This window comes from Myotis nattereri (genome assembly GCF_964212035.1).
Source record: "Myotis nattereri genome assembly, chromosome: 17".
Taxonomy (NCBI): domain Eukaryota; kingdom Metazoa; phylum Chordata; class Mammalia; order Chiroptera; family Vespertilionidae; genus Myotis; species Myotis nattereri.
The window spans coordinates 44,200,524-44,228,298 of record NC_138092.1 but is presented as its reverse complement, the minus strand read 5'-3'; the positions used below and the strand labels follow the sequence as shown (position 1 = coordinate 44,228,298).

At 38.0% G+C, this 27,775-nt stretch overlaps 1 protein-coding gene across 7 annotated transcripts; it reads left to right on the top strand.

Moving 5' to 3' along the window:
- Nucleotides 1–27: 27 nt before the first annotated feature.
- TATDN1 (TatD DNase domain containing 1) lies at nucleotides 28–27,722 on the top strand. Of its 7 annotated transcripts, none has more exons than XM_081111417.1 (12): nucleotides 28–90; nucleotides 7,392–7,457; nucleotides 9,255–9,304; nucleotides 10,172–10,312; nucleotides 11,938–12,081; nucleotides 12,174–12,216; nucleotides 16,409–16,494; nucleotides 16,578–16,618; nucleotides 18,348–18,424; nucleotides 23,134–23,204; nucleotides 24,171–24,297; nucleotides 27,541–27,722. In XM_081111417.1, the coding sequence occupies exons 5-12, from the start codon at nucleotides 11,940–11,942 to the stop codon at nucleotides 27,641–27,643; spliced, it is 690 nt and encodes a 229-aa protein (XP_080967543.1). In that variant the 5' UTR covers nucleotides 28–90; nucleotides 7,392–7,457; nucleotides 9,255–9,304; nucleotides 10,172–10,312; nucleotides 11,938–11,939; the 3' UTR covers nucleotides 27,644–27,722. The 7 variants fall into 7 exon arrangements, with proteins under 7 accessions (XP_080967543.1, XP_080967540.1, XP_080967545.1 ...); XM_081111414.1 differs by having other exon boundaries at nucleotides 43–90; nucleotides 10,172–10,235; XM_081111419.1 differs by having other exon boundaries at nucleotides 65–251; nucleotides 10,172–10,235.
- Nucleotides 27,723–27,775: the final 53 nt, after the last annotated feature.

Sequence of the window (27,775 nt, the reverse complement as noted above, 5' to 3'; positions counted from 1 at the left end):
GGAGGCCGGAAGGGCGGGGCGACCGCCGCCACTTCCGCTTCCGCCAAGGAGAGCCCGGCGCCGCGGTCATGAGTCGCTACAAGTTCGTGGGTAAGAAACTGGTTTTCCGGGCCTTGGGATCTTTGCCCCCGGGCGCCGCTCGCCGCGTCCACAGGCCCAGCATGAGCTGTGGCTTTTCGGAAGGTGCCAGGGCGCCCGAGGCCGCTGGGCGCCGGTCCTGCCCGCTCTTCGGCGTGGGTGCTGCCTTCAAGGTGCGCTTGTTTGTGAAAGTTCTCGCGTGGCGCCGTTACGATTTGTGCTCCTTATGACGTGTGTGTAATCAATAAAAAGGAAAAAGGAAGCACAGCTACTGAAGAACAAGAGAGGCGAGTCACTGTAGTCTCCCCCTTGCTACGTGCACCTCCCGCCGCTTCCCCGGTCCGTGGCGGCAGGAACCCGAGGGGTAAGAATATTTCCTGCCCGGCACTTAGGAGACCCTGCGGGGCTTGGATGAGCGAGGACTGGGACTCCAGTGTCTTGCAGAGCTGTTTTCCTGTGCATAGAGAGGAGTTTCTTGGCTGGTTGTCTTGTGATTTGGCTCTTTCAGCGGTTCTCAACCTGTGGGTCGCGACCCCTTTGGTGGTCGAACGACCCTTTCACAGGGGTCGCCTAAGACCATCGGAAAACACATATATAATTACATACTGTTTTTGTGATAATCACTATGCTTTAATTATGTTCACTTTGTAACCATGAAAATACATCCTGCATATCAGATATTTACATGACGATTCATAACAGTAGCAAAATTACAGTTATGAAGTACCAACGAAAATAATTTGATGGTTGGGGGTCACCACCACATGAGGAACTGTATTAAAGGGTCGCGGCATTAGGAAGGTTGAGAACCACTGGTCTCTTTGGTATGTGGTGGTGTCTGGCTTGTTCTCTACTGTTCTGTATTTTCTGTGAGCGTGAAGTGCTATCTAAAGGCAAAGCAAGTCTAAAACAATTTAAAAATGCCCCATTTGCTGTCCCTCTCTATCCCTAGATTGTAGGTGACAGTGGTAAGACATGATTCACTGAGCCTACACAGTGAGGAAATGTGGTTTTCTTTGGGTTGCAAACTTTTTTTTTTCACTCTTTGTTTTGAGGAATAAAACTCATTAATGCTGGGAGTAATTTTTAACAGCAAAGCTGGTACTGCTTTTAAAGCTAGCTAAAGAAAGAGAGAAATGGAAAAGAAACATGACTGATCCGTGTAAGGTGACATGCTACTAAACATGAGTCCCTCAATGCCCTCCCTCCCCAAATCACAAGTAGTCCTTCTTCACTTTGCCTTTATTAAATTCTGGTCATTCCGTCTCAGTTCTATCTCTCACTTAGTTTTTCAAGATGTTTATTGTCTTTGGCTGGAGCTGGATAGAAACTGATTTTCATACAGTGTTTCTTTTTTTAAAAATATATTTTATTGATTTTTTACAGAGCGAAAGGGAGAGAGTTAGAAACATCGATCAGCTGCCTCTTGCACACCTTCCACTGGGGATGTGCCCGCAACCAAGGTACATGCCCTTGACTGGAATCGAACCTGGGACCTTTCAGTACACAGGCCGACGCTCTATCCACTGAGCCAAACCGGTTAGGGCCATACAGTATTTCTTTACTTTTTTTTAGTTTATCGATACCAGACATACTTCTGATAGGAACTTTTCAATTTAAAAGATTCTGACCAAGTTAAATAGCATTTTGACTGCCCCCCCCCCCCCCCCCCCCGTGGTTGCAGCATGAGTCTGAGCATAAACAGATTGACTTACATCTGGCTGCTTAATGATGCAGTCTTGGATTGGGAGGTTAATCACTTAGGGTGGGATGACAGTGCAGGCATCGACCCAGCGGGTATTGTGGGTTCGGTTCCAGACCACCACAGTAAAGCGAGTCGAACACTTTCTGGTGGAGGGTCTTGCCTTCCATTTGTAAAACACACAACATCTGTGACGCGCAATAAAATGAGGTATGCCTGAATAGGTAATGTTGACCAAAATTCCATTTGTGGTTGGCGTGTTACAGAATCTGCACTGCACTCAGTAATAATAATAATAATAATAATAATAATAATAACAATAACAGTTATGTTCTATAACTTTCAGTTTGTAAAATGCTTTCAGGGTCATTTTCCAGTTTGAGCCTCAGTTCATCCTGGAAAGGAGGAACTCTATGCCTCCCTTGCGAGTGCGGAAACAGGCCCAGAGGCCTGCTGATTTACCCACAGTCGTTCGCTAATTAGTCCTGATGCCAGAATTCCGACTCCACAGCCCATTCTGTCCGAACTGCAGTTCCTGCTTGTATTTTTATTTCTTGGGACTTGCTTGGAGATTGAATACTTTTAGAGGATAATTTTGAACATTCTGTGGTTCCCTTTATGTTGACTTGTTAATTATTTTTATTTATTGATTTTATTGTTTTAAATAATTTTTATTGCCCTGCCGGTGTGGCTCAGTGTTTGGGTGTCGACCTCTAATTCACTTCCCAGTCAGAACACATGCCCTGGTTGTGCGCTCGATCCCCAGTAGGGGGTGTGTAGGGGTGTGTAGGGGTGTGTGGGAGGCAGCCAGCCAGTGATTCTCTCTTCTTCTCCCTTCCTCTCTGAAATCAATAAAAATATGTTTAATAAATAAATAATTAAAAAATTTATTTTTAGAGAGAAAAGGAGAGGGGGAGAGAGGAACATCACTGTGAGAGCCAAACATTGATCAGCTGCTTCCTGCATGTCCCCTGACTGGGAATCGAACTGGCAACCAACTGAGCCACACCGGCCAGGGCTTTAGTTATTGATTGATTTTAGATACAAAGAGGAAGGGAGAGAGAGAGATAGGGAAGGCATGGATTTGTTGCTCCACTTATTTATGCTTTCATTGGTTGGTTCTTGTATGTGCCCTGACATGGGGTCAAACCTGCAACCTTGGTGAATTGAGAGGATGCTCTAACCAACTGAGCTACCTGGCCAGGGCAACTTGTTAATTATCTTAATCACCCTGCAGGTGTTTGCTTGCTGGTGAATAAGGTGAGTAGGTGGGTGGGGAGTGGGAGGCACAGAGGCCATCCAATATAAAGAGAACTTCTTATAGGAAACAAAAGTGAATGAGAGTCCAGAAAAAGAAGATATTTGCCTCTGTAGGGGAGGAAAAACTTCCTTCTACCCTCTTACGTTCAGTGGCTGGCCCTAAGAATTAAACAGACATAAGACAGATTAATAGGAGAAAACATACAAATTTTATTTTTTCGTGTGTATGGGCATCTTCAAATGGAAAATGAAGACTCAAAGAAGCTGTTAGGCCCAAAAGCTTAAGTGAGGATGTGGTGAGACAGAGGGACTTAAATTGTGGAACAGTGGCCAGGAACTACAAGGGGAAGCTAATAGAAGATAAGGGTTATTTTGGGTTTGTTTGTATAGAGACATTATGACTTTGACTTTCAGTCTCTGGTGGTAAGAATGTCCTCTTCCTGGTATAGGAAGGGCACCTTTTTTTATGGGAAATTTTATGACCTTTTAGCTGGAAAGGGGGAGATGAGAGAAACTTTCCCGCACCTTCTATTTCTCAAGTGCCTTCAGCTCAAAGAACCCAATATGCCAAAGCTGCATATTTTGGGGTGGCATGTTTTGAACGCATTCATCAAACTTAACTAAGGTAATGGAGCCTATTCATCAAAGTGTAGAAAGCAGCTCTAATTACAGGCTGAGGAATACACCTCAGACAAACCATATGTCAGAAAGAAAAAAGCTTGGGGCTATAAGTCAAGAGATTTTTAAAATATTTTTTTTATTGATTTCAGAGAGGAAGGGAGAGGGAGAGATAGAAACATCAATGATGAGAGAGAATCATTGATTGGCTGCCTCCTGCACGCCCCCAACTGGGGACCAAGCCCGAAACCCGGGCAGGTGCCCTTGACTGGAATCGAACCTGGGACCCTTCAGTCCGCAGGCTGACGCTCTATCCACTGAGCCAAACCAGCCAGGGCTCACAAGAGATTCTTGCAGAAAAGGGAAGAAACTGGTGGCTGTGCAGTCTATCGCTACAGCCCAATGCTCACTTGGGTCCAAAGCTGAATGTAGATCTTTGAAGTACGCTGAGACTTAGGGCCTGAAAGACTGACTCATATTGGGAAGAGGTGGGCTGTAGGGGGAAGTGGGATCACCTGTAAATGGCCCCAGTGTAAGCATTGAAAAAGGGTTTAGCATCCATTCCTATTAGGGGTTGAGACAAGGACTTGGAAATTGGAAAGGTTTCATAATTGAGCCTCCAAGCTAATCTTTAATTCACTTTTGAAATTAGTATCAGAAAGTGTACTTGCTAAATTTGCTTGGTTTGGGTTTCATTTGTTTTTCACTTTGTTTCTAGGAAAAGATTGCTTTGGACAAATTCTAATTTCTTCGCTGCACAAAGGGAAAATGGGCTAGAGATGCAGATGGGCTCAGTGCTCCTACTGATCACCTGGTGGATGACTAGACTGACTCCTGTGACGGGTCATTCTAGGCCAGGAGTGGGCAAACTTTTTGACTCGAGGGCCACAATGGGTTCTTAAACTGGACCGGAGGGCCGGAACAAAAGCATGGATGGAGTGTTTGTGTGAACTAATATAAATTCAAAGTAAACATTACATAAAAGGGTACGGTCTTTTTTTTTTTTTATTTTTTTTTATTTATTTCAAAAGGGCTGGAAAAGCCCGCAGGCCGTAGTTTGTCCAAGGCTGTTCTAGGCAGAAAGGCCCCTTCTCTCTTCCCAGGGTTTCCTTTCCCACTCTGCCCCTTCCCTATCTTATTTCCTGTTCTTATGAAAAGAAAATAGGTGCTAATTTCTGTGATCTGGGCATTCTCAATGAATTTGTATTTTATAGTATTTGATATTTGTGTGTTAACAGCCCTTTACTGTAATAGTGCCTGTTGTGAATTCATCTCCCACCCTCCACTGACATATGCTTTTGCATATCTTTGAAGTTTTCTGCATTGTGCTTTTCTCTTGTGTGATACTCTCTCTAGTCTCTTGAATTACCCAGACTCCTTTCATCCTGCAAGCTCTGTCTCACTGTTGGAGCAGCAGAGCACACGGAGGGCTAGCTGGCTGAAGCAGCGTGAGAATGTGCTGAAGCGAAGCTGGAGCTCCGCAGAAACAATGTAGGGTCTACTGATGGGCAGCTGTCTCTCCACAAACTTGGAGATTGTCCTCGTGCTAAAAGCTAAAGGGCATGTATTTTAACCAAGGATGACATTGTTGTTGGCCATGCCCATCACAACCTGACTTCATGTCTTATTCTTCCCCTTGTTCTCTTGTCCTCTGCAGCAGGATTTATCAGGAACAGCACTTGATTGTTTGGGTCGGATAATTATTTGTTGTGCGAGGCTAGCCTGTCTGCCTTGTAGGATATTTAGCAGCATCCCTGGCCTGAAGCCTAGATGCTAGTAGCACTTTCCCGGTTGTGACAACTAGACATGAATATAGACGTTGCTAAATGCTATGGGCTGGGGGAGAGTTAGGAGAAGAGGTTCTGCAGAATCGCTCTCCATTGAGGACACTGCTCTACAGGCTCAGTGAATTTCTTCCAGGCTTGTACCTACACATGTGTGTGCAGAATGCCCTTTCCACTAGTTTTAGCTTCAAGATGACCTCTTTTGTGAAGCTTTTCTCATCATACTGCCAGAGCTGTTATTGCCTCCTTTTGTGCTCCCATGCTAACAATGTGTGTTTAAATGAAAAGCCAAGATGAGAGGCAACAAGCACTTATTTGAGTTAAAAAAGAATTGCACTTCTGGGAAACACTGATTCAGGCAGAAACCTAAATAGTTTACAATTATGGGGTGAAGGCCAGGGATAATTGTGAGAAAGGTAAGGGGACAGAAGAAAGGAATTTCTGTTGGTGTTAATGAGCTAAGGAGGGAATTTCTATAGGCGCAAGTAAGTTATTCTTTAGCTCCACATGGTGGTACTAATTCTAAAGAACTATCAGGATTTCTGCTTTCCTGTTAACTTTGTAATCAGTTAATTGGAACATACCATTGTTTGGCCCAGCCCAAAAGTTATTTTGTCCAGTTGAAACATCCCAAAGTTTGAGGAGTAAGGTGTGCAAGGCAATTCCTCTGGATGGCTGCTCTGACTCCATTTTGAAGTGGCTCCATTTATATTATTTTCACACAACCATTGTGCTGGGTTCTAGGCCAGTGATGGCGAACCTTTTGAGCTCGGCGTGTCAGCATTCTGAAAAACCCTAACTTAACTCTGGTGCCGTGTCACATATAGAAATTTTTTGATATTTGCAACCACAGTAAAACAAAGACTTATATTTTTGATATTTACTTTATATATTTAAATGCCATTTAACAAAGAAAAATCAACCAAAAAAATGAGTTCGCGTGTCACCTCTGACACGTGTGTCATATGTTCACCATCACTGTTCTAGGGATACAGCAATGAATATAAACATTTCTTGCCTTCTGTTGCTACAGTGTAGTTTATTATATCACAGTTATATTTGTAGTTCCTATATAAATTTCTGGAGGGCGGGACCGAGTCTTGGGTCTTACTCATTTCTGTGCTCCCTAACCCCTTACCATACTATTTGGCACAGAGTTGGCCTTCCTAAATATTTGATGAGTAAAGGAAATAAACAATTTATTCTTCTCTCTGCATCTTTGCTTGCATTACCCTCATCCAGGTCCTCTTCGTGGTAAATGGGAGCTCTTACCCGTTTCAAGCAGCTATCCTGACTCCTTGCTCCCTTCAAACCCTTCCCTCCACAAAGACTCCAGAATGACATGTTCACAGTGCAAACCTTACTCTTTTGCTTAAAAGCCATCAGTGCTTCTTGCTGCATCTGACACTTTAAAGACAAGTGTCTGTAACAGCTGAGCCTGGCCTTTTCTGGTCACTCCTTCCCTACACCTTTTCCAGCAGCTAGAATGGCCTGTCGTTCTCCCTAATCATTGTGCTGTTTCACACCCGATGCTCTGCTCCTGCTGCTTCCTCCTGTCTGCGGTTTCCCCGCTTGGACTGGGTAACTAACTCAGCCTCTAAGGTTCCGTTCTGGGACCGCTTCTCCTGGAGGCCTCTGGGCCAGCTCCCAGACTAGGTCGGGGTTCCTCGTCTGTGGCCCACAGTGCCAGTGTCTGCTTGGAACGTTTCTTACTGTCTGTCGGTGGGTCTGCCTTCCCAATTCCCAGTTTCTTCACAGCAGGCATCGCTCTCTCATCTTGGAGCCCAGGTGTCTAGCACAGTGACACAGTGACTGGCAAGCCGCAGGCACTCAGATTTTGTTGAAGTGAATGAATGTGAGGATGAAAAGTATGAACTTTTATTTAAAGAACAGGTTTCACATAGAGGCTCTTTATGATTAATCATTTATTTTTCTTTTGCTTTCCGCAGATATTGGTATCAACTTGACAGATCCTGTATTCAGAGGAATTTATAGGGGGGTTCAAAAGCATCAAGGTAAATGTTTTATTGAGGTAAACAGTTTCTCTATGAAGATAAATAGTCTGCCTCAAGGAGACCTAGAAAAGCATAAGCCACTCTCACAACTGAAATATTACTATGCATCTTGGATAAACTGTAAACAAAGTGAAACACCTATAAGCTACATTGGTAAACTGATAGTGAACACTTACAATGCACCTGTTGTAACAGTTAAGCAAGCCCTTATCTGCAGACGTTTATAATTTCGAATCTAGGACTTTGCATAACCGTATGCAGAAAAGCCAGACGGTAGCTGATGTTTAGTCTTCCAGGCAATCGAACAGTAAGGGACATAATTTAAAAACAATGTCCAGTTGAACATTAGTATGTCTGGTTTTCCTAAAACATTTCAGGGGGTGACTAAGTGGGAATGTGGTTTAGGGGGCGGTGCACTGCAGTCCTCTGTCTTGCCTCTCCCCTTTCCAGCCCAGTCCTGCTAGACCCTACACATCTGCAGTGCAGGTGGGAAGAGTAGTACCTCAACGACTGATGGAAAGCCTAGCCAAAAACAAAATGGCTTCTATTTGTCACATCAAGTTCATTTTTAAAAGGCTTACGTCAGCTACGTGACTAAGCAGGAAATGATGGTGACAAGTTTTTTAATTTCTCCAATAAACTAGCCTGTGCATATTGCCTCAGAAAATTACTATATTTGTCATTATGTAAGTACAAATAGGAAACTGGTTTTGTGGGTCTGGATGGTATGGAATTGCACATTTCACATGCTCAGTCAGAAGTTAATCTCACTTGATACTAAGTGAAAGCTTTAAATATAGGAAATGCTAGATGTCACTTGAACAAAGAAAGATGTTAGTTTTCCTTAACCTTACCTCAAAACTTATTTTACCTACTGCATTTAGAAGTTTAGATGTTATTTACATAGTATAGTTAGAAAACTGAATCAATTACATTCTGCTTTTTTTTTCGCCTCCTAGCACTCAGAGTTCGTGCTTTATGACTGGGTGTATATATTTGTATATGTGTGTGTATGAAATAAGTGTTATAGTGATCAATATCAGTATTATTCTAGTTTATAATAATTAGTAAAACCTCTCTACTTATATACGTTCACTAAGTTGATAATTCTTTGTCTAAGTTATATTTTGTAGCTATTCTAGAAGTAATAGTAATTGAATTCCAATCACATTTACTTTGTTGCTTAAATATGAAATTAAGAAATAGGTTTTTATGACATAATTGTTTAATTTTGCTACAGGCCTCTGGGAGCTGAGTAATTACTATTGATCTCCCCCAAAAGTTTGTTACTTAACAATCAATTTTAGGAAAAAAGCAAAAAACAACTGTCAGAGAAAATAAAAAATTAACCTTCTTCAATGGGGATAGTAATTATAGAAATACGGCATTAACTAAAATTTTAAAATAGATGCTATATTTTGGGGGGCATTGCCCAGATGTACTCTAAAAAGCCATAGTAAAAATAATCTTAATGATTTCTATTTTTCAAGATCTACCAACAAGTTTGAAATTCAAAGCAAATGGTTCAAATTGTAGTCAGTGAATTCATCTTTAGTTTGAACCTCTGAATTTTGTCACTTTATACTCTTGGCCAACAGAATAAAAATACAAATAAATGAATAACTTCATCTAGTTTGCCTTATACGGGTTTCTTTTTCTAAGATTATCACACTCTATTCTTATACGTTAAATACTTGTTAAATAGTATTGATTTGATTTTGATTTAGTAAATGAGACTTATAGATAAATGGAGTTTTATTTACCAGGCCCTCTTACTTTGGGGTTCATCTTTTACAGATGACTTACAGGATGTAATACAGAGAGCTGTCCAAATTGGTGTTAAAAAGGTAACATCTAGTTTTTATTACTATTGAGATTTTTTTAAAAAAAACTAAATTTTGGTTAAAATACTGCTGAATAGAAGGGAAAAAGCCAGTATCACACTTGCCTTTTTTGAGTATATACTGTTAATATGTGATATTATCAAGTTAATGAAATAAAGTATGTCCACATATTCTGTTCACAGCAGTTTAAATGACACAAGCTTCATGGATAGTTAGTTCTTCCATTCAGAAATAGCAAAATCTCTTTGAAATTTTTTTCAACATCCGTCTGAAATACCAGGCGCCTAAAGAGGCAACCTTAAATACATTCATTTTATGGCATACTTTAGTATTTATTGAGGTAAGCAATCATAAATAAGACATGTATCTGTCACCAAGCCTAGTTTTTATAGTATGTAGGTATACCGTTTCAAGTAACTGAGAGGACAGTTTTTTAGTAATAATTTGATTAGGACAATGCCTGCTATTTTAGAGAGGTCTGTAGTGGTGCGGTATCAGCACACTTGGTGGCTACTGCCTCTACATTGATTAGCTTGCCAGAGATCTTTCGTTATTCAGTCTTTTGCAGTGTTTCACAACCTGATCTCTGCCTTCAAGGAACTCATGGTCTAATAGGAAAGACAGACATGTGAATGCATTTCAGTAGGTGGGAGTGATGAATTCTGTGTATTGTGTGTCTGTGCGTGGAGAGTAGAAGACAGGGACCACTCTACATATAGGAGATGATCCTTCAGTTGAATTTTAAAGGAATGGGAGGTGTGTGACAGTGAGAGATAAAAGCATTCTGGAAAAAAGCAGTAATGGGAAGGCATGTTTGTGGAACAATTGCTGATACCTTGTTAAAGTGGGCTTATTTTATTTCTATTTCAGTTTATGATTACAGGTGGAAATCTACAAGACAGTAAAGATGCACTCCATTTGGCACAAACAAATGGTATCCTCATATTACTTTTACCAAAAGCAAATATGAATTAAGTTATTTTGAAGAAATCTTTCTGAGAACTGCTTCAGGTACAATACAATGGATCATGACTGTAGAAGCAACAGGAAAATAGACTGATTTCAATGGGACATGATTATGATGAAAAGTTCAAAGTGCCCATTGGCATAGAACTTAAGGATTGTACTTAATAAGGATTAAGATTTCAGTTAATGAGAATTAAGGTCACCAGGTATATAATTTAACCTCAAATATTCCTGATGTAGAATTTTTCTGTATATGTTATAATGTGTTTAAGGTGAATTGCTTGCTATTTGCTCTTTTTTAACCTAAGCTGTGAAAAATCATTTATTAAATATTTACTATGTAGACCACTGTGCAAGTAATACTGTACTACATAATCCATCCTGTACTTGATGTTCATACATTCTGCAGTTATTTAAAATCTATGAAATTTTGGAATTGGTTCCTAAAGAAATCTTAATTACATAAAATACCTCCTTTATCCAGCATTCATTTACTTAACCTTTTTTGGGGTGTGTGGTTTGCTTTATCTATTGGACACTGAAAAATTAGGTATTCTACATTATTTTTCAAAATAACTGGCTTATTAAAAGCTATTGTTTATGGAAATCGCTTCAGGATCCACTGCTACTTTTTCATAGTGATTAAGGTCATAAAAGAAGTCATCTTTCCAGAGCTTTTAGGTGATGAGAATATTGTCTTCCATACTTTTTATCCCCAAACAGATATGTTTAAAAAAATCCTCAGATCTCCGATGTCAGCCCTCTTCCACTCCTCTCCGTGTACCTGTTTCCTCACGGCTTTCAAAGCTCTGCCTCCCTCTTTATGTAAACATCTGCTCAGAGTCACAGGAAGGCTCCACACCTTTCCCATGGGTTCAGCTGCACCTTAAGCCACTCAAAAACCCTTTTGGCTTCATATTTGTGTTCTATGCAAACTATCAAAAAGTATGGCCTCCAGATAAGTGAGCTTTATTTTTATTTAGAAAAACAAATTCCCCCTTCCACCTCTTTAAGTTACCCTTATTAATGGGAAGGAATATACATTTTAACTATTAAATACATGAAATAACACATGAACAGTGACTATAAAAGATAAATTTATTGACATTTAATTCTACAATTGTTTCATTTTCTGTTCTACAAGGCTCAGTATATACCAAGCTTTGGTTTTTTTGTTGTTAATCCTCACCTGAGGATATTTTTCCATTGATTTTTTTAGGGAGAGTGGAAGAGAGAGGGAAAGACACAAACGTCCATGTGAGAAAAATACATCGATTGGTTGCCTCCTCATGAGCCCCAACCAGGGCCTGGGCTGGGGAGGAGCCTGCAACCAGAGTATGTGCCCTTGACCGGAATTGAACCCAGGACCCTTTGGTCCACAGGCCGATGCTCTATGCACTGAGCCAAACTGGCTAGGGCTGAGCTTTGGGAAGAGTTGCATTAATTATTTTTATCAATATGTTAAGGCAATTTTCATCTTCATGCCCTACCTTGTTAAAGTATTCCAAAAAGTTTTATATGATTAAACTAATGCAATTCTAATAGTTTGAATAGTTTTTGGCTATTAAAAATTAACCAGTTGAAATTAATCTATAGTCTCATTTATGCATATGAAATATAAATATGAAAAATAGTTTAAAAATAATCCTAGGACATTATTTTGTGCTTAGATATGTTTTTCAGTACAGTTGGATGTCATCCTACAAGATGTGATGAATTTGAAAAGAATAACCCCGATATTTACTTAATGGAGTTGCTAAATCTTGCTGAAAACAACAAGGGGAAAGTTGTAGCAATAGGGGAATGTGGACTCGGTAAGTGCCAACCCAACTCTGTGAGTGACCTTGAAACTATAATTGATTTGTTTTGTACAAGTCATGAGTAATTATTCTTTTTTGTCTTGAAGATTTTGACCGACTACAGTTTTGTCCCAAAGATACTCAGCTCAAGTAAGGAAATTTGTTGACTTTAGAAATGATTGTAAAGTCTTAGTTTTTTTTTTAAAAAAAAATAGCTTTTATCATCCTGAATATGTATCTTTAAGCATCAGGCTCTCTTCTTTTCCATTGTATATCAACAGTTAAGTGCAACAAATGCCATGCATACTTGCATGTAATTCCTAAGGGACCAAAGGTTAGATAGATCCCTGATTGATTAGCCATATAATCTGATTTTAATGGTAGAAATAAGTGATGAGTTTTATATAGTAGAGGCTTTGTGTTGCTTTTGACTTGAACCATTCCAGTGAAATGAATCGTATTCATTTGTGGGGGATATGATTTAAGAGAAAGGATATGAAAAAGCGATCGGACCAAAGCCAGAAAACTTATTTTAGTCTTGCTGGGCTTTGGATAGTGTCACTTTGGAGCAGAGGGATCCTTAAGAGCTATGTTGAGAGTGGTGTCTTCTTAGAAAACAACAAAGCTTACAAGCTTTGGGGACTTCCTATATACCCTAGTGCAGCCGTGGGCAAACTACGGCCCGCGGGCCGGATCCGGCCCGTTTGAAATGAATAAAACTAAAAATAAAAAAGACCGTACCCTTTTATGTAATGATGTTTACTTTGAATTTATATTAGTTCACACAAACACTCCATCCATGCTTTTGTTCCGGCCCTCCGGTCCAGTTTAAGAACCCATTGTGGCCCTCGAGTCAAAAAGTTTGCCCACCCCTGCCCTATTGCCTATAGCTTTTAGTTGGAGCTCCTGTCATACTGGTGTAGGTGTTAGAGGCTGAAAAGAAAATTTTAGGTCATAGGCTTAATTGAAGATGTGCATTTTGTTGAATTTCATAAACAATGTTTTAATTGTCTAGATCAGTGGTTGGCAAACTGCGGCCCCTTGAGTGTGGCTCTTTCACAAAATACCACATGTGGGCACGCACATACAGTGCGATTGAAACTTCGTGGCCACACTCAAGGGGCCAAAGAGCTGCATGTGGCTCGTGAGCCGCAGTTTGCCGACCACTGGTCTAGATGATAAAATATTAGAATGAGCTTCTAAAGGAGGTTAATTTAGTTATTCCACCATTCCGCAGATATTTAGAGACTTATATGTGCCAGAAACTGCTAAGAACCCAATAGTCAAAAATGTGAATAAAGTATAATATCTGTCCTTACGGCCATTTAAGAATAAACAATCCTCTGCTTAGTTGCTAATACATGAGCAAGGAGTCTGGATCAAATTCTTTAAGATACTGTCTAGCTCTAGCATAATATTTTTTTTCTCTCATAATATTTAATTAACCATTTTGTCATATGATCTTGATTAAGCCAGTGGCTTGAAGGGATTTTTCAAATTATATATGCCAAATTATATTTCCCCCTCCCTTCACTGCCTGCCCTACCACAAACAGCCCATATGTCCAACCCAGTTGAAAATGCCTATAGCAAGAATCAGATTGAGTAGCGATTCTGTCACACCCAGACTTCAAGCTCCAGAATTCCTGGAGCGTGAAGGTTTATAACCAAGTGACATCGGATGGATTACATTAATGTTCTTCGAAGTCTTTCAGTTCTCTAATCTTTATAACTGTGTCAGAACTATTTAATTAGTGACGTAATATTTGCTGTGTTTTTCAAGGATGCTCATGTGATTACCCACAGGATCACTAAATCCCTTTATCTCTCTTAAATATCATGTAGGTCAGCTCACTTAATCTTAAGTTCACAGATTCATATTTAAGTAGAAAAAACAGTTATCTGTAGTGGTTTCTTAAGTTAAGCCCAGAGATCATAATTCCTCCACTTTGGTGTCTTTTCAGCCAAGATAAGCCTCATGAGGCAGAGACTCTGGTGCGAGAATAAGACTTAGAACTATTTAGAACTGTGAATTACAGGTGTTCTTTGAAGGAAAGAAGTAGCAATTCTAACGTTCAGAAGCTGACAGAGATGAATGAGCAGGACACTTGAGTGGAGCGTATGCTAAGTGTAATCAGACAAATTCTATTTTCTTACTTGAGCAGCTGTTTTATTGGGACTGCTTATGTATGTCCGAGGAGCCCACAACTTGGCTACATAACTTTTTTATACTGAAAGAATTCAACTTTTTGTGGCTTTTAGTCCACATTTAATTTCAAGTAACGATAGCACTAAAATGCCTAGCGGAAGATTTTCCTCCAGACCCCTAAGGAAATTTTATGAAAAATGACCCTTCAGTGGTTAAACTTCTCATGTCATTGGTGCTTCTGGCCCCAATAGCACCACTAGACAACACAACAACCACATGGAAACATATTTTTGGAAGCAAAACTTTTTTATATGACACATTCTATGATGAGTGAAGATAATTTAAGAGCTATTTGTTTTTTTTCCTTAATAAAACGGAACCTACTATGTTGAAGACTCATGTGATTCTCTAAGCGTTTTTTAATAAATTAGAATAAAATCTGATGTGATCCTGGTCATTGAATGAATTTGTATGGAAAGTTACATTTTATTCATGAATATTTTAAAAGAGGACATAAATAATTAACATAGGTTGGAAAATTGTTTTTGCTTGCTCTGTAATAGGCAGGCTAATTTCCAAGCTGAGCATTAGATTCTGTAAGTCTCCAGCTTGGTCATGTGGCTTAGTACATAGAATTCTGCTGAAAAATATTTTCAGTGTAGAGGGGAGAACACAGAAAGTGGAGAATATTGCCTGCTGTGCATAGCCAGAAGCCACACACTAAGTTCACAGAATGACTGGAGCACACTTACTTGCTGACATTTGAATTAATTTAGAGGTTATGGAAATAATGACTAGTATAATGATTTAAATCTTTTTTCCCCTCAAGTTTCCCTTCTGTTTCCTACACTGAAATTTCAGCACTTTAAAAATACTTTTGTTTATACTAACCCAGCAGAAGTTTAAAAGGTGGTTTAAAAACCTAAACATTGGGTAATAAAGACATAGACCACCAGTTTTAGGATGACTATGTCTTTTAAAAGTATATTTTTGTTTCTAATTTTGAAATTGAGCATTTTCAAAGATAGAGGGGTACTCAGTAAAATAGCTGCTCTGCACTTCAGGAGACAAGATATGGGAAAATATTACCAAAGAGATTTAAATTAAACACAGAGAAATTGTTCCCCAAGATTAAGAGGTCTCGAAGAGCTAAGCCCCTTGGAAAATAATAAGACACCTCTTGTCTGTAACTCCTGGTTTCACCTAAAACTACTTGACCATTAAGAAAAATGAGAGGGAACACTGCTAAAATGAAGGGAAAAAACACCCCTCCACCCACCACCCCATTATATCCTCTGGATATTATACTGTGGGACCAGGAAGAGGCTTCTTTGATACACCATGACTTTTGGTTTTGGCTGGGACTTGGAATTGGAGCACTGAAGTTCGGGTTCTAGGTTTGCCATGTTGTGTGTTGTGATCTTGAACAAGGTCCTACCCACCTCTGACACCAACCCTTGTGCTATGCTAGATGAGTTAATGGTATGTGGCACTTGGAAAACCTAAAATATTCAGAGCTGCTACTTTATGTAATTTTCATTTTTCTGAAAAATGGAGTATTTTAGAGTATTTTAGTTTTTGTGCTCTTTAACAGCTCCTTGTATTTAGTTTATAAGGGAATCCTTTTGGTACAGTGGCAGTAATTTATTATACAACAGCACATAGAAACACTGAGTATAAATAAAGCTCTGCCTGGCTTCTCACTAGAGTCAGCTGACTCCTGCTGATGGTGCTCAGCCAGCTCTCAGAGCAAGGGGCTGGTCGTGTATTTTCCATCACCAAACACATTCTGCAGGGAAGGGATCCCACAGGTTATAGGATGGTGTCTGCTTCATTTGCTGAGATTTGGTTGGACAGCTAGTTAAAAGTAATTATTTGGGGAAATACCCTATACCTCTAAACTTAAACTCTATAGCTCTTTAGTTCTAGTGATCAATAGTAAAGTACTACTTAATTTACCCTGTAGTTAATAATCATTTCTTAAAATTTTGTAATCCCAGAAAATGAAGTACCTCTTTCCAGAAGATGTGTGTTGTAAAAGCCTTTGACTAAGCCTGGCATATTTTAAATGTCTCAACTTAGTATCTTTGCCCAATAATTTCTAGGGAAATTCCTTTAACTAAAAAAGATAATTTAACAATTATTTTTCTCATGCTAAAATGAAATTTTTAACAAAATCTTTTGTATTATGCAGATATTTTGAAAAACAGTTTGAACTGTCAGATCAGACAAAATTACCCATGTTTCTTCACTGCCGAAACTCACATGCTGAATTTTTGGGTGAGTTAAAGCTATAATATTTAGAATCTAAGTTTTGCAGAAATCCAACTATTTGCTAAAAGTTCTCTGTTTTTAATTCACAGACATAATGAAAAGAAATAGAGATCGGTGTGTAGGGGGAGTAGTAAGTATGAGTTGTTTTTACTAGATGCTGCAAAAAGCTTCTTGGTTATTAAGATTGGTCAATAAACTTACTAAGATTCCTCTCATTATCTGAAGGACATGTAAATTTAGTTACTGTCTTCAAAGTACAAAAATGAGTATAGAATTCTGTTCACTCTGCCTTTTCTATCAGACACTCTTAAATTTGAGCAAAATTAATTTTAATAATACTTAAAAATAATTTAACACTTAGGCTTGCCTTCTTAACTTCTTTTCAACTGTATTCACTATTATTACTCTGACTTAGAGACTCATTCTCCTTTCTGTAATTTGCTTCTACTCTAAACACTTCTGTATGGTCATCTTAAGTCATTAATCTTGAGACAGTTCCCATAAATATTACCTACCCACCACTTAACGCGAGTATCCATGTGACTTCTAATATTCTGGGGATCATGGACTCCTTTGAAAATCTGCCTCAGAAAAATGCTCAGATATGTCAATTTTCATACATAATTGCAGGAGAGACTCACTGGGCTCCAAAAAAAACCTGTTATCTAGGCAGAGGAAATAGCATTTTGCACTAATTGTATACCCACATTGCACTGCTTTGACAATTTCATATTTATGCTCTTAAATTCTTAGCCTCATATTTTATGCATACTAGTGATATGCATGCTTTTTGCATTGCTGTGGTATTAGATATTACAGTGCACATTTTTATCTGCAATTTACTGACCCTGTAACTTATCCTTTAGGAATAGTACTTGGAAATTGAGAGAGGCTTTCATTAATGCTCTTGGTATTACTGGTGGCACTTGAACCTTCAGGCTCTACTTCTCAGCCCATTTACTTTATTTCTACATAAGAATTTACTTGGATGATTCTATAATAGTTAAAAAAAAAAAAGTATCAGCAACAGCAAATCCAACTTAAATTTTTGACTTTTATTAAAAATTTTCAAATAAAGAATTAGTTATATTCTGAAATGGTTTATATGGAGTCACGTTTAAAATGTTTTTATACTGTTTGAGGCTATGTTTTCTAGTCAGAGGATAAAAATAAACCCTTTTGGGCATCTAATAGTTTTGTTGTATAGAAACTTGTTACCCAGTGTATTCTGACTCTAGGCTCAGTATTAATTTGATATCACTGGCTAAGTATGTTTAAAGGAGTGTTGTTGTTTTTACTGGTTTTGATTACATAAATACTATGAAAACTATACCTTACCTCCTATATCTTTGGAGAAAAACGCCCTCTCAATTTTTTTTGCCTATTGAGCTGATATTATTAACTATATAATATTGTTTTAGCAACATTCTTACAACCTCTTTATGTCTTAAAACTTGCCTCTTAAAAGTAATTTCTAACCAAAAAATTGAACGTTTAAAAATATATTTTTACTAGTTTTATAACATTTCTAATTTTTTCTCATGCTTTTGCCTAAGAATGTGGTTCCCTAGTCCAGTTCTCCTTCCTGGAGATGCATGCTGTAATGTGTACATGCCCTAATGCCGGTGGAGATAGCCACAGGGGGCCACCAAGGCAGAAATTTTAGGCAGCGAACAAATTCCTTCTTATCTCATGTAATTGGAGATGATGACAGGTTATAATTGAAAATAAACATTGTAGAGGCCACCACATTTGAAATCTTGTGGTCCAAAAACCCTAATGCACCTATATTTTTGCTTAGAAAATCTTATTAAGGGAAGAGTAATTAAAATAATAGAATTATGCCTGTATGTCTTTAGGTGCATTCATTTGATGGTACCAAGGAAATAGCAGCTGCTTTGGTTGACTTGGATCTCTATATAGGATTTAATGGTTGGTAGGTTCTGTTTTTTGTTTTTTAACATATTAAGCAGGTTCCTTAAATTGTTATAGTGAATTGCTGATGATGATACGAATTTGTTAGTTTGTATTTTGCATTGACCTTGGCCTGAAAATTTCAGTAATTATGTAGGAAATTAAACAGTACTATTACAAGTTAAAGCTGGAACATTAAAAACTACCATGTGTTCCAATAATGGAAAATAGTTTTATGTTGAGCTCAGCAACTAGCTTTCTGTAGCAATGCAGTTTATTTTCAGGTTATTTTTGTCCCTTTGAAACATACCTGTTCATTGTGTGTGTGATGACTGACCACAGGGGAAAGGTTATACTATGACATAATCATCTATATCTCTGTAGGTCAATTAACTGGGGCTTAGAGAAGCTAAAAAACAGGTATAAAGTAACTCAAAAGTGTGAGGACCTGTGTCCTCTGGCTCCTCACTCAGTGACCTTTCTGCTGTTATGCCAAACTAAAACCTCACACACCCAATACAGGCTCATTTTCTTCCAGATTTGGTGAGCCTCCATCAGTGTCTTTTTACAGGATGTCAGTGTAGGTCATTAAATAAATTGCAAAGTAATATAAGATTACTTTCCATCATTTGTGTTTAATTTCCTTAGAATTTTTTTTCTGATTTTTTTTTTTTACTATAATCTTAGAAAATAGAATCATGAAATTTACCTGTTTGCTATAGAGTTCAGACTTACTTAAATGTTCTAGTATTTTAAGTTATTTAATTTGTTAATTATCATGCGAAGGACTACATGCCTATGGAAGAGAAAGTCCAGTAGTACTAAGAGGCTTTAAACACTCTCCAGCATGTCCTGTACCCCTGAATCAGTTTTTCCAGAGGCAATCACATTACTGTTTATCACCTTCTAATTATATGCATTGTTACTCATTCATTCCCTTTACCTGTTCTCATGAAGGTATATGAGCATTTAAGTCCATATTCCATACTGTTCCCCCACCTGCATTATCCTCCATAGTCCCCTTAGTTTAGTTATTTAGAGTTTTTGGTTATATGCATATTCCATGTTTTCATTATGTTTGTATATTGTTGACTGCTGAACCATGTGGTGTACCACTTTTTTTATTCTCCTGGAGTAACTTTCCTCATACTTTCGTTTACTTGGCTTTCTTCAAAACTACGCTTCTTACACTTTGCAACATCTTTATAAAATACCTTTATCTGTTTTTCCCTATGAGGAAACCTGTCTAGATAATCTGATTGTTCCATTCCTTCCAGACCCTTCCATCTTGCTGCTTGTTAGGACTAGTGTTTCTTTGATAGAACTATTTTTAGATCCCATGTATTCCTTTTGTGTTGATGGAACACATTTGAAAGTGAATTTACTCTACTTTTCCCTCTTGAAAGTTTGCCTAGTGGATTTTAAAAAAAAACACCAAAAAACACTTTCATTTGATATTTTTTCTGCAGCATCTTCTCATCTCTCTGAAGAATTACAGTTTTTTAAAGTTATTTTCTGTTTGCCAAAAAATGCTCCGCGTTCCTTTTTCCCCTTTTGTTGTTTTGGTCTCTATCACAATGGAGGCTTTCTTGAAATGTCAGGCCGTTCTTCCCTGTATACTGTAAAAGTTAAAAAAAGGAAAAAAGCTGATCGGAAGCTCAGTGGTGAGATAGCCTATCAACGGGGCCAGTCAGTCAGGTGGCCAACTGACATTCTCAGCAGGGAGTCTTAAATGCCAGCTTGTTGAGCTCTTCCTCCCAGTTGGTTCAGTGTCTCGAGAGGATCCTCAGCTCCCTGCTGGAAAAGTGGGATGGAGATCCATAAAGGTGCCTGTGTTCGGAAGCAGGCAGGGGTTGCAGAGAGGATTTCGCTGTGCAGTAAGCAGTCTCCATTTTCAGTTCCATGCCTGACCTGCACTCCTCTGTGCTTGCTCTCCAGTCTAGTCTCTGGTTTAAATTCTCCAGACTGTACACACCTCTCTCCCTCCTACGTCCTCCCTCTTTCTCCCTGGGTGGGGGCAAAAGTAATCATCTCTGCACTAGTTCATGAGAAAGTAATCTGGGAGTCCCATCTTCTCTTTTCTCTGACTTTTCACTTTTCAAACAGCCCCCCCTTTCAGTCCCCTGCCTTATCCCAGTCTTTTCCTGGTTCTTCCAGTTCTTAGAACTTTCTTGGGTGAATTGGTTTGTCTTCAGTATTTCTCTCTATAGGCCTATAACACTTAAGTTGCTTAGCAGGTAAATATAGGTTATCATTTCTCCATCCACTTTCTACTCTATGTATTTTGATTAGGGGTTAGAAATGCCTTCTAGTTTCATAAAAAACACGCTGTTTCTTTTTTTCCTTGTTATTTTGGGATGGCTTTCCAGAGACGGGGGTAGGCGGCTTTTATTCTACCCATTTGAACTATAAGTCTGTTTCAGATATTTCTAAATTATCTCAAGTTTATAAAGACTTAGCTTTTTTCCTCCCTACATTAACTGAATTAATGGATTAGTCGTTTAGTCAGAGTCAGTATTTCTGGTCTTATTTTGAAATTTATTTTAGTCTTAATCTGAGTTTCTGCAGTATGGTAATTTATCTATAACCAAGTTTGGTTTCTAATGATTAAATTATAACCTTCTTCCCCCCCGCTCCCTCCCCCCCCCCCCAAGAAAATGGGCACGTTTTAAACTTGAACACACAATCTCAGTTGTTCTTCCTTAGACCCCGTCATCCACTCCCCCTCCAAGGCCTTTTCCCTCACTACATATATTGTCTACCCATGGGCTATGCATATATGCACATAAGTTCATTGGTTAATCTCTCCCCCCCCCCCATTTCTGTATTTTGATCCATTTTTACAAACATGGAATACATGTTGGAAAAGTCTTAAATCAGTCAGACATGATTTCATGAGATAAAAAATATGTAAATTGTTGATTTGGTGACAAGTTTTAAATTTAGTATCCAAGCTGTGGGAGCAGAAAATTTAATTTTCCTTCTACCCTTTAAGTTATTCTGCCTGGATTCTATAATCAAATTAATATGAGATAAATAGGAGAAAATATTCAAACTTATTACGTAGGTATTTATGGGAGTTCCATGAGAATGAGACCAGAGGACAGAGGAAGCTGATACAGCCATCTTGAGCTAAGAAGGGAGGAATTGTGGTTTGGGACTACAAAGGGGAGAAAAGCAGCTCCCATGGAGGTGAAAAGCAAATGTTTGGTAAACAAATGTTTGCTGGGCCTTTAACAATGGGATACAACAGGACTTTGATCAGATGGGCCTTGCTAGTAGGTTCCTCTGTTACACTTAGTTCATATTAAACTATTGTTGTTTATGATGATAGCTCCCTCACTGGAGCAGATCCTCTTTCTAAATTCTCTTAGGCCAGTGGTCAGCAAACTGCGGCTCGCGAGCCACACGCGGCTCTTTGGCTCCTTGAGTGTGGCCATGAAGTTTCAATCGCACTGTACATGTGCGCCTGCCTGCACGTGGTATTTTGTGGAAGAGCCACACTCTTTTGTGGAAGGGGCCGCAGTTTGCCGACCACTGTCTTAGGCAGTTAGGGAGAAATGTCAAAAGTTTTTCCTTAAAAATAACTAGCTTCAAATAATAGCCCAAAGGCATATCTGCAGTGGCAAACTCTGCTTCCCCTTAATACTGAGCATATCAATATATTTTAGAAAATATTTACATTGACCAAGTACTAAGATGGCTGAAAATAATTCTGTTTTCTTCTAGAGAACACTGATTAAAAGACTGGTACTTATGGTAAACTAGACAAACATTTCACTCCCACCCCTCCTAAAATCCTACTAAAATTATATCCAAAAAGGGAAACGTATAAAAACAAAAGTGAGTTTTGCTAATGTAGATTTCTGGAAAACAGGTGAAACTGAAAGAGAAAGTTTAGACTATACCACTCTAAGTTATGTCAATTTCTCAGAAAAGTGAAATATTCCACAAAAAGTTTTACTTACTCATAGGAAGTTACTGTATCCTCCCCAAAGGCAGGATCTGGTTGGAATAGATCTTAATTTGGATTCAGTAAGGCTAGTTAGTGACAAGGAGAAAACTCTGAGATGTCCTGAATTAAATCACAACAGGCCAGAAGGTTGAAGGAAGAACAGGAGGGGGCTAATCAGTAAACAACTGCAAGGCCAGATAACGAGACTGCTCACGTTCCTGTATGTTGTCTGGTAGGATTTTGGATTAACTACCTTGTGGCTATTTCCACAATTATCTAAAAAGAGACTAGCTAGGCGCCATCTGCTTGAACTTTGCAAACTATTACCCACAGCCAGTCCCAGAACAGACAGCTTCCTGGAAGACCCTGAGCCTATCCCAGAGCTGACCCTGTTTCACCTCCTCCCACCCCTGATCTATAGACACTGTAAATTCTTTCAAACAACTCCTATCCCCACCATGATGTGTACGAATGCTCAACTCTAGGATGGCTGACAAGTTGCCTTTTCCATCGAGTACTACAGCTGGCGGTTTAAGCTTCGTACCCCAGGACCTGGTCTTTTTCTTGCTGGCAATGGCCTAATAGCCCTTTAAAAAAACTTTCAGCCTCGGCGGTTAGAACTTTTATTTAATACGGATGGGCAAATACAATGGTATATTGCCTCTGTAGCCAAAGTTTGTTTTGGGATTTTGAGTTAGTTTTGTGATCTGTTTAGACAAGTTCTATGAAAAGTCATTAAATGCACCTGTTTCTTTTATACATTAATGTCTTTTAAGCTCACTGAAAACTGAGGCTAATTTGGAAGTTTTGAAGTCAGTACCTAGTGAAAAACTAATGATTGAGACGGGTAAGTTTGTTTTTAGAACTTTTTCATGTTAACCCATTCCAAAAAAAGAACTAAAGGAAACTGAACAAATGTTTTATTTTAAAACAGCACACAGCCTCAACAGTTACATTTTTTAGAAAACCTTTGGGGTTGTTATCAATTGATGGAAAAATATTTATGCAGGTGATTTTCTCAATTTTAGAAATTTGACGAAAGCCTTCGCACTTACAAGGGGATGACTAAACAAGGAGCCTTAACTAAGCTAGTTTTAGCTCAGGGTTTAAAAAACTATTCAGAACTTTTTACACAATGTCTTCTTTGCAATGACTTAATTCCACAATACTTTTAATTTAAATCAAATTGGTTTAGTCTAAGAATTTCTGATAGTAATCTGCTGCGTCTTAAAACAAGGTTAGAAGCTAACATTTTTATCTCTACCCTGGAACACAAGGATTTTATACAAGAGGACTTTTTTTGTGAAGTCAAGGCTGAGCCATTCTGAAGAAATCAGGTTTATTTCCTTGGGGAGTAATGAAAACTTAATGAGGTCATTAAAAGTACATAGCTTATAGAATGTGTAAGCTATTACAATTCTTAATTAAGGAAACAGGTTATTGAATAACCCCAGTATTCAAAGCTACTATTTTTATATTCAGTTGAGGCAATACAGAAGTTTGTTTAACCTAAATGTTCTCATGTTACAATTGTATTTCCTTTAGCTTTAGATCTTTTTTTAAAAGCATATCATACATCAGCAATAATGGGGGTTGGGGGACAAAAGTGAGTCTTATAAAAACATTTAAGAATTTGTACAGTTTAAGATTTCTGTCTTGTGTGTTTCTTAGAACCTTTCTGTTGCTTTTTGCCATGTTTGAAGCTGAATCATAACTTATATTTTAGAGGTTATGTATTAGCTTGGTAATGTTCATTTAAAAAAATAATTCAAAAAGTTAAACTTCTGAAGAGACTTGTATTTGCTAATTCTAGATGCACCTTGGTGTGGAGTCAAAAGTACACATGCTGGTTCAAAATATGTAAAAACGTCATTTCCTACCAAAAAGAAATGGGAAAATGGACACTGTTTGAAAGACAGAAATGAACCTTGCCATATAATGTAAGTATTTTGTTTTCATGGTCTTCAAAACTATTAAAACCAACCACCAAATGCCACTTAACAAAAAGAACTCAAGGGACATAATTAAAGTTGGGTGAAGTCCAAATGAAGTTCAGATCAAATACAACCATTTTAATGCAGTGGTTTTTAGGAATTTGCACCTGAATTGCTCTATTTCAGCTCCTCTTTTTATATCCTCTCTACCCCAGTGGTTTTACTGCTGCAGTGAGAACTTCGTGTGATTTTGGTCACTTGTCATTTTGTAGAGGGAAAAGATCTTAATGCTTTCCATATAGGAACACCTTACCTGGTTTAAGTTCTGTTCTCATGCAGCTTCCTGTTGATGGTTATAAAAATGCAATCTTAAGACCTTTTTAATGGTGTCTGTACTTTGAATGATTTAAAAACCTGAATAAACCTAAGAAATAACACATCAGAATTTCCTTTTTCCAAACAAAAAGAGGGGTAGAACTTTATCTTTTTTATTATAATGTACAGACACATGTGAAAAAGATGGGCTCTGTTACTCATCTAACTATCGAGGAGCTGGAGACGGTATTTTAACTTTAAGTTTGTTACATCATTTTAATGGAGACATCATCTGATTTCTTTTGTTTGCACAAGTACATAATTTAACTCTAGACTGTATCAATCTAGTGTGGTTTACCAGTTTAGGCAACTGAACACATAACATTCACAAAAATTAATATTGAATTACTTTTAAATAGCAATTCCTTCCATATGCATTTTTTTTTTCCAGTAGTTTTTAACAGGTAAGAGTATTAAGTAAGCCAGAGCTAAATTCAGCAGGCAGAAAAGTGAATTAATTTTATCAAAACATATTGGAAAGACCTTTTGCTTTATTAAACATGCTAGTGTTGGCAAATACTTTAGAACTTAACTCAGGGGTCCTCAAGCTACGGCCCGCGGGCCACATGCAAGTACAAATACTGTATTTGTTCCCGTTTTTTTACTTCAAAATAAGATATGTGCAGTGTGCATAGGAATTTGTTCATAGTTTTTTTTTTAAGCCATAGTCCGGCCCTCCAACGGTCTGAGGGACAGTGAATTGGCCCCCTGTTTAAAAAGTTTGAGGACCCCTGACTTAACTGTTTTAAAACCCCTGGGTGAGGAATATATTCTGCTTAGTAAGGAATCACTTGTAATTTTTCTGAAATGTACATTCTTGCAAATTCAGAATATAATACCTTACCTGGTTTAAGTTCCGTTCTCATGAAGCTTCCTGTTGATGGTTATAAAGATGCAATCTATACTATCTTACTGTTAAGTATACCTGTTGACTTTAGCTATACATTTACAAGACGAAATTTTAACCTGTTTCTAAATGCCGACAGTGAAGAGCTAAAAATGCATGATTCGCAACTACAACCATGAATACCAGTTCTGAATAAGCAGAGCTTGGGAAAATCAACATTTGCAAACTGAAAAGCTTAAGCCACATTTCAAAAACACACCTGCCATAGTCTAATTGGCAAGTTAAAATTCCTACTTACAAAGTTGTTTTAATCAAATTCCATCTATTAACAGTTCTTTATTTTAATTATTTGTATAGAGATCTCCCTTCTAAATAAATTCCTTGAAGCACATTCTGGAGGTCTTGCCATATGCCATTTTACTGAGGCTATATAGAAGAATCCAGACAGCCCCTTCCCTCATCTATCCACCAATGAGTAGGTACATTGTGCCAGGCACTTCGGATAAGGCACTAATTGAGTCAGACGAGGATTCCTTCCCTCTGGAACAAATAAGACATAAAAAGTATAATTCTAGCTGGTAGTGGTGTTATAGAGGTATGAATGTGTGACTGGGACCATAGGACATAGCAACTGCCCGCCTTGAGGGGAAATAAGAGAACTAAAGTGACATTTCAACTGTTTACTAACTGGGAATTATGCCAGACCAAGATAAACACGCTGAGCAAAGGCAGACTGTTAGAGGACTTAGCTGCTCCAGGGGAACAGTGAGTTAGGGTGCCAGAAAGTAGGATGCACGAGTAAGTGATCAGTCTGGGAAGGTAGAGTGAGGCCAGATTGTGAGGGCTCTTCTGTGCCAACTTTAGTAGTTTAGATTTTATCAGGACCCAAAGGATTTTAAACGGGAAAATGGCAGCTTTTTTCTTAAGCTGTAACTGCTATCAGTGTGGAGAAAGGACTGGAAAGGAGAAGGGTATCAGGAATCTATTTTGCACAGTATTATGCAAGTTCCAATTCCAAATAGCTTAATAGAGGAAAATTCTGCAATTTACGAAGAAAATTGGATCTTTGGTGTCAATTTAAATGTTAACAGATTTACTTTCAGCATATTTTTGACTGTCAGATAACAAAAATTTAGTCAGTTCATTTAGTATACAAATTAAGCAAGCATTTTGTGCTACTTTTACAGAATAAAGTTCCAGTTAATCTTTAATCTCCATCCCTAATACCATTTGGTGTTTTACATTTAAGAAACTGATAAAAAGGAACAAAAAGCTTAAGATAAAGACTATTTAAATGTTTATATAATTCATGTATAAAAATATTCTATCTATATATATAAGAATGCTAGAAAACATTATTGATAATTATTTTAGGGAGAAATTGAAAGAATAACACCTGAGCTATTCTCTGTATGGCAGGGGGGAAAGTACAGGAAAAGAAAGCCCAGTTTCCCCCCCTACCAAACACATTATTCCGAGTAAATAACTTCCTTTGCTTTCATCGTGCTAGTGATCATGCCACAGTTTCTTGCTATCCTTTATTACTAGTTCTCTAAGCAGTGGCTTTCAAATTTTGATGGCTTTCCCCACAATGACCTACATTGACGCATTACACGTGTACATACATAAATGAAATAGTACTTGCCTACATGCACTGTACTTTTCCTTTTGTAACTTTCAATTTTTTAAAAGCTTACCATGACCCAGTAATGAGTATGTAATGACCCACAGTTTAAAAGGACTCATTTCTACCAGGTTAATTCCCTAATTGAGGTACACATTATATAGGCTGCCTTTATAATTTATTTGAAATTGGTTTTTGGCTTTAGTTATATGCAAAAACTACCACAGAAATCTCTAATTCCTCTATTTTAAATATCCTAGCAGTTAAACTTTCTGATAGTGCTGAAAACTTTGATACCCGCTTAAGCTTATTAAAAGTGCTAGTATCATCCTTTATGTGGAAAAAGATAAATAGCTTTAAAACAGAATATGTAACTGGAAATTTAAACTATTTTTGTTTTTAGTCAAATACTGGAGATAATGGCAGCAGTAAGAGATGAGGATCCACTGGAATTAGCCAATCAGCTATACAATAATACCATTAAAGTATTTTTTCCTGACATGTAATTGGTATGTATTCCCCATCATGTATGTGAAATTTCATGGTAAAACTTAGTTTCAATAAAGGAATTCTCTGGAACTTGTCTAAAGAGGTATTATATACATCACTGCACACCATCTCCCTTATTTCTATCCATA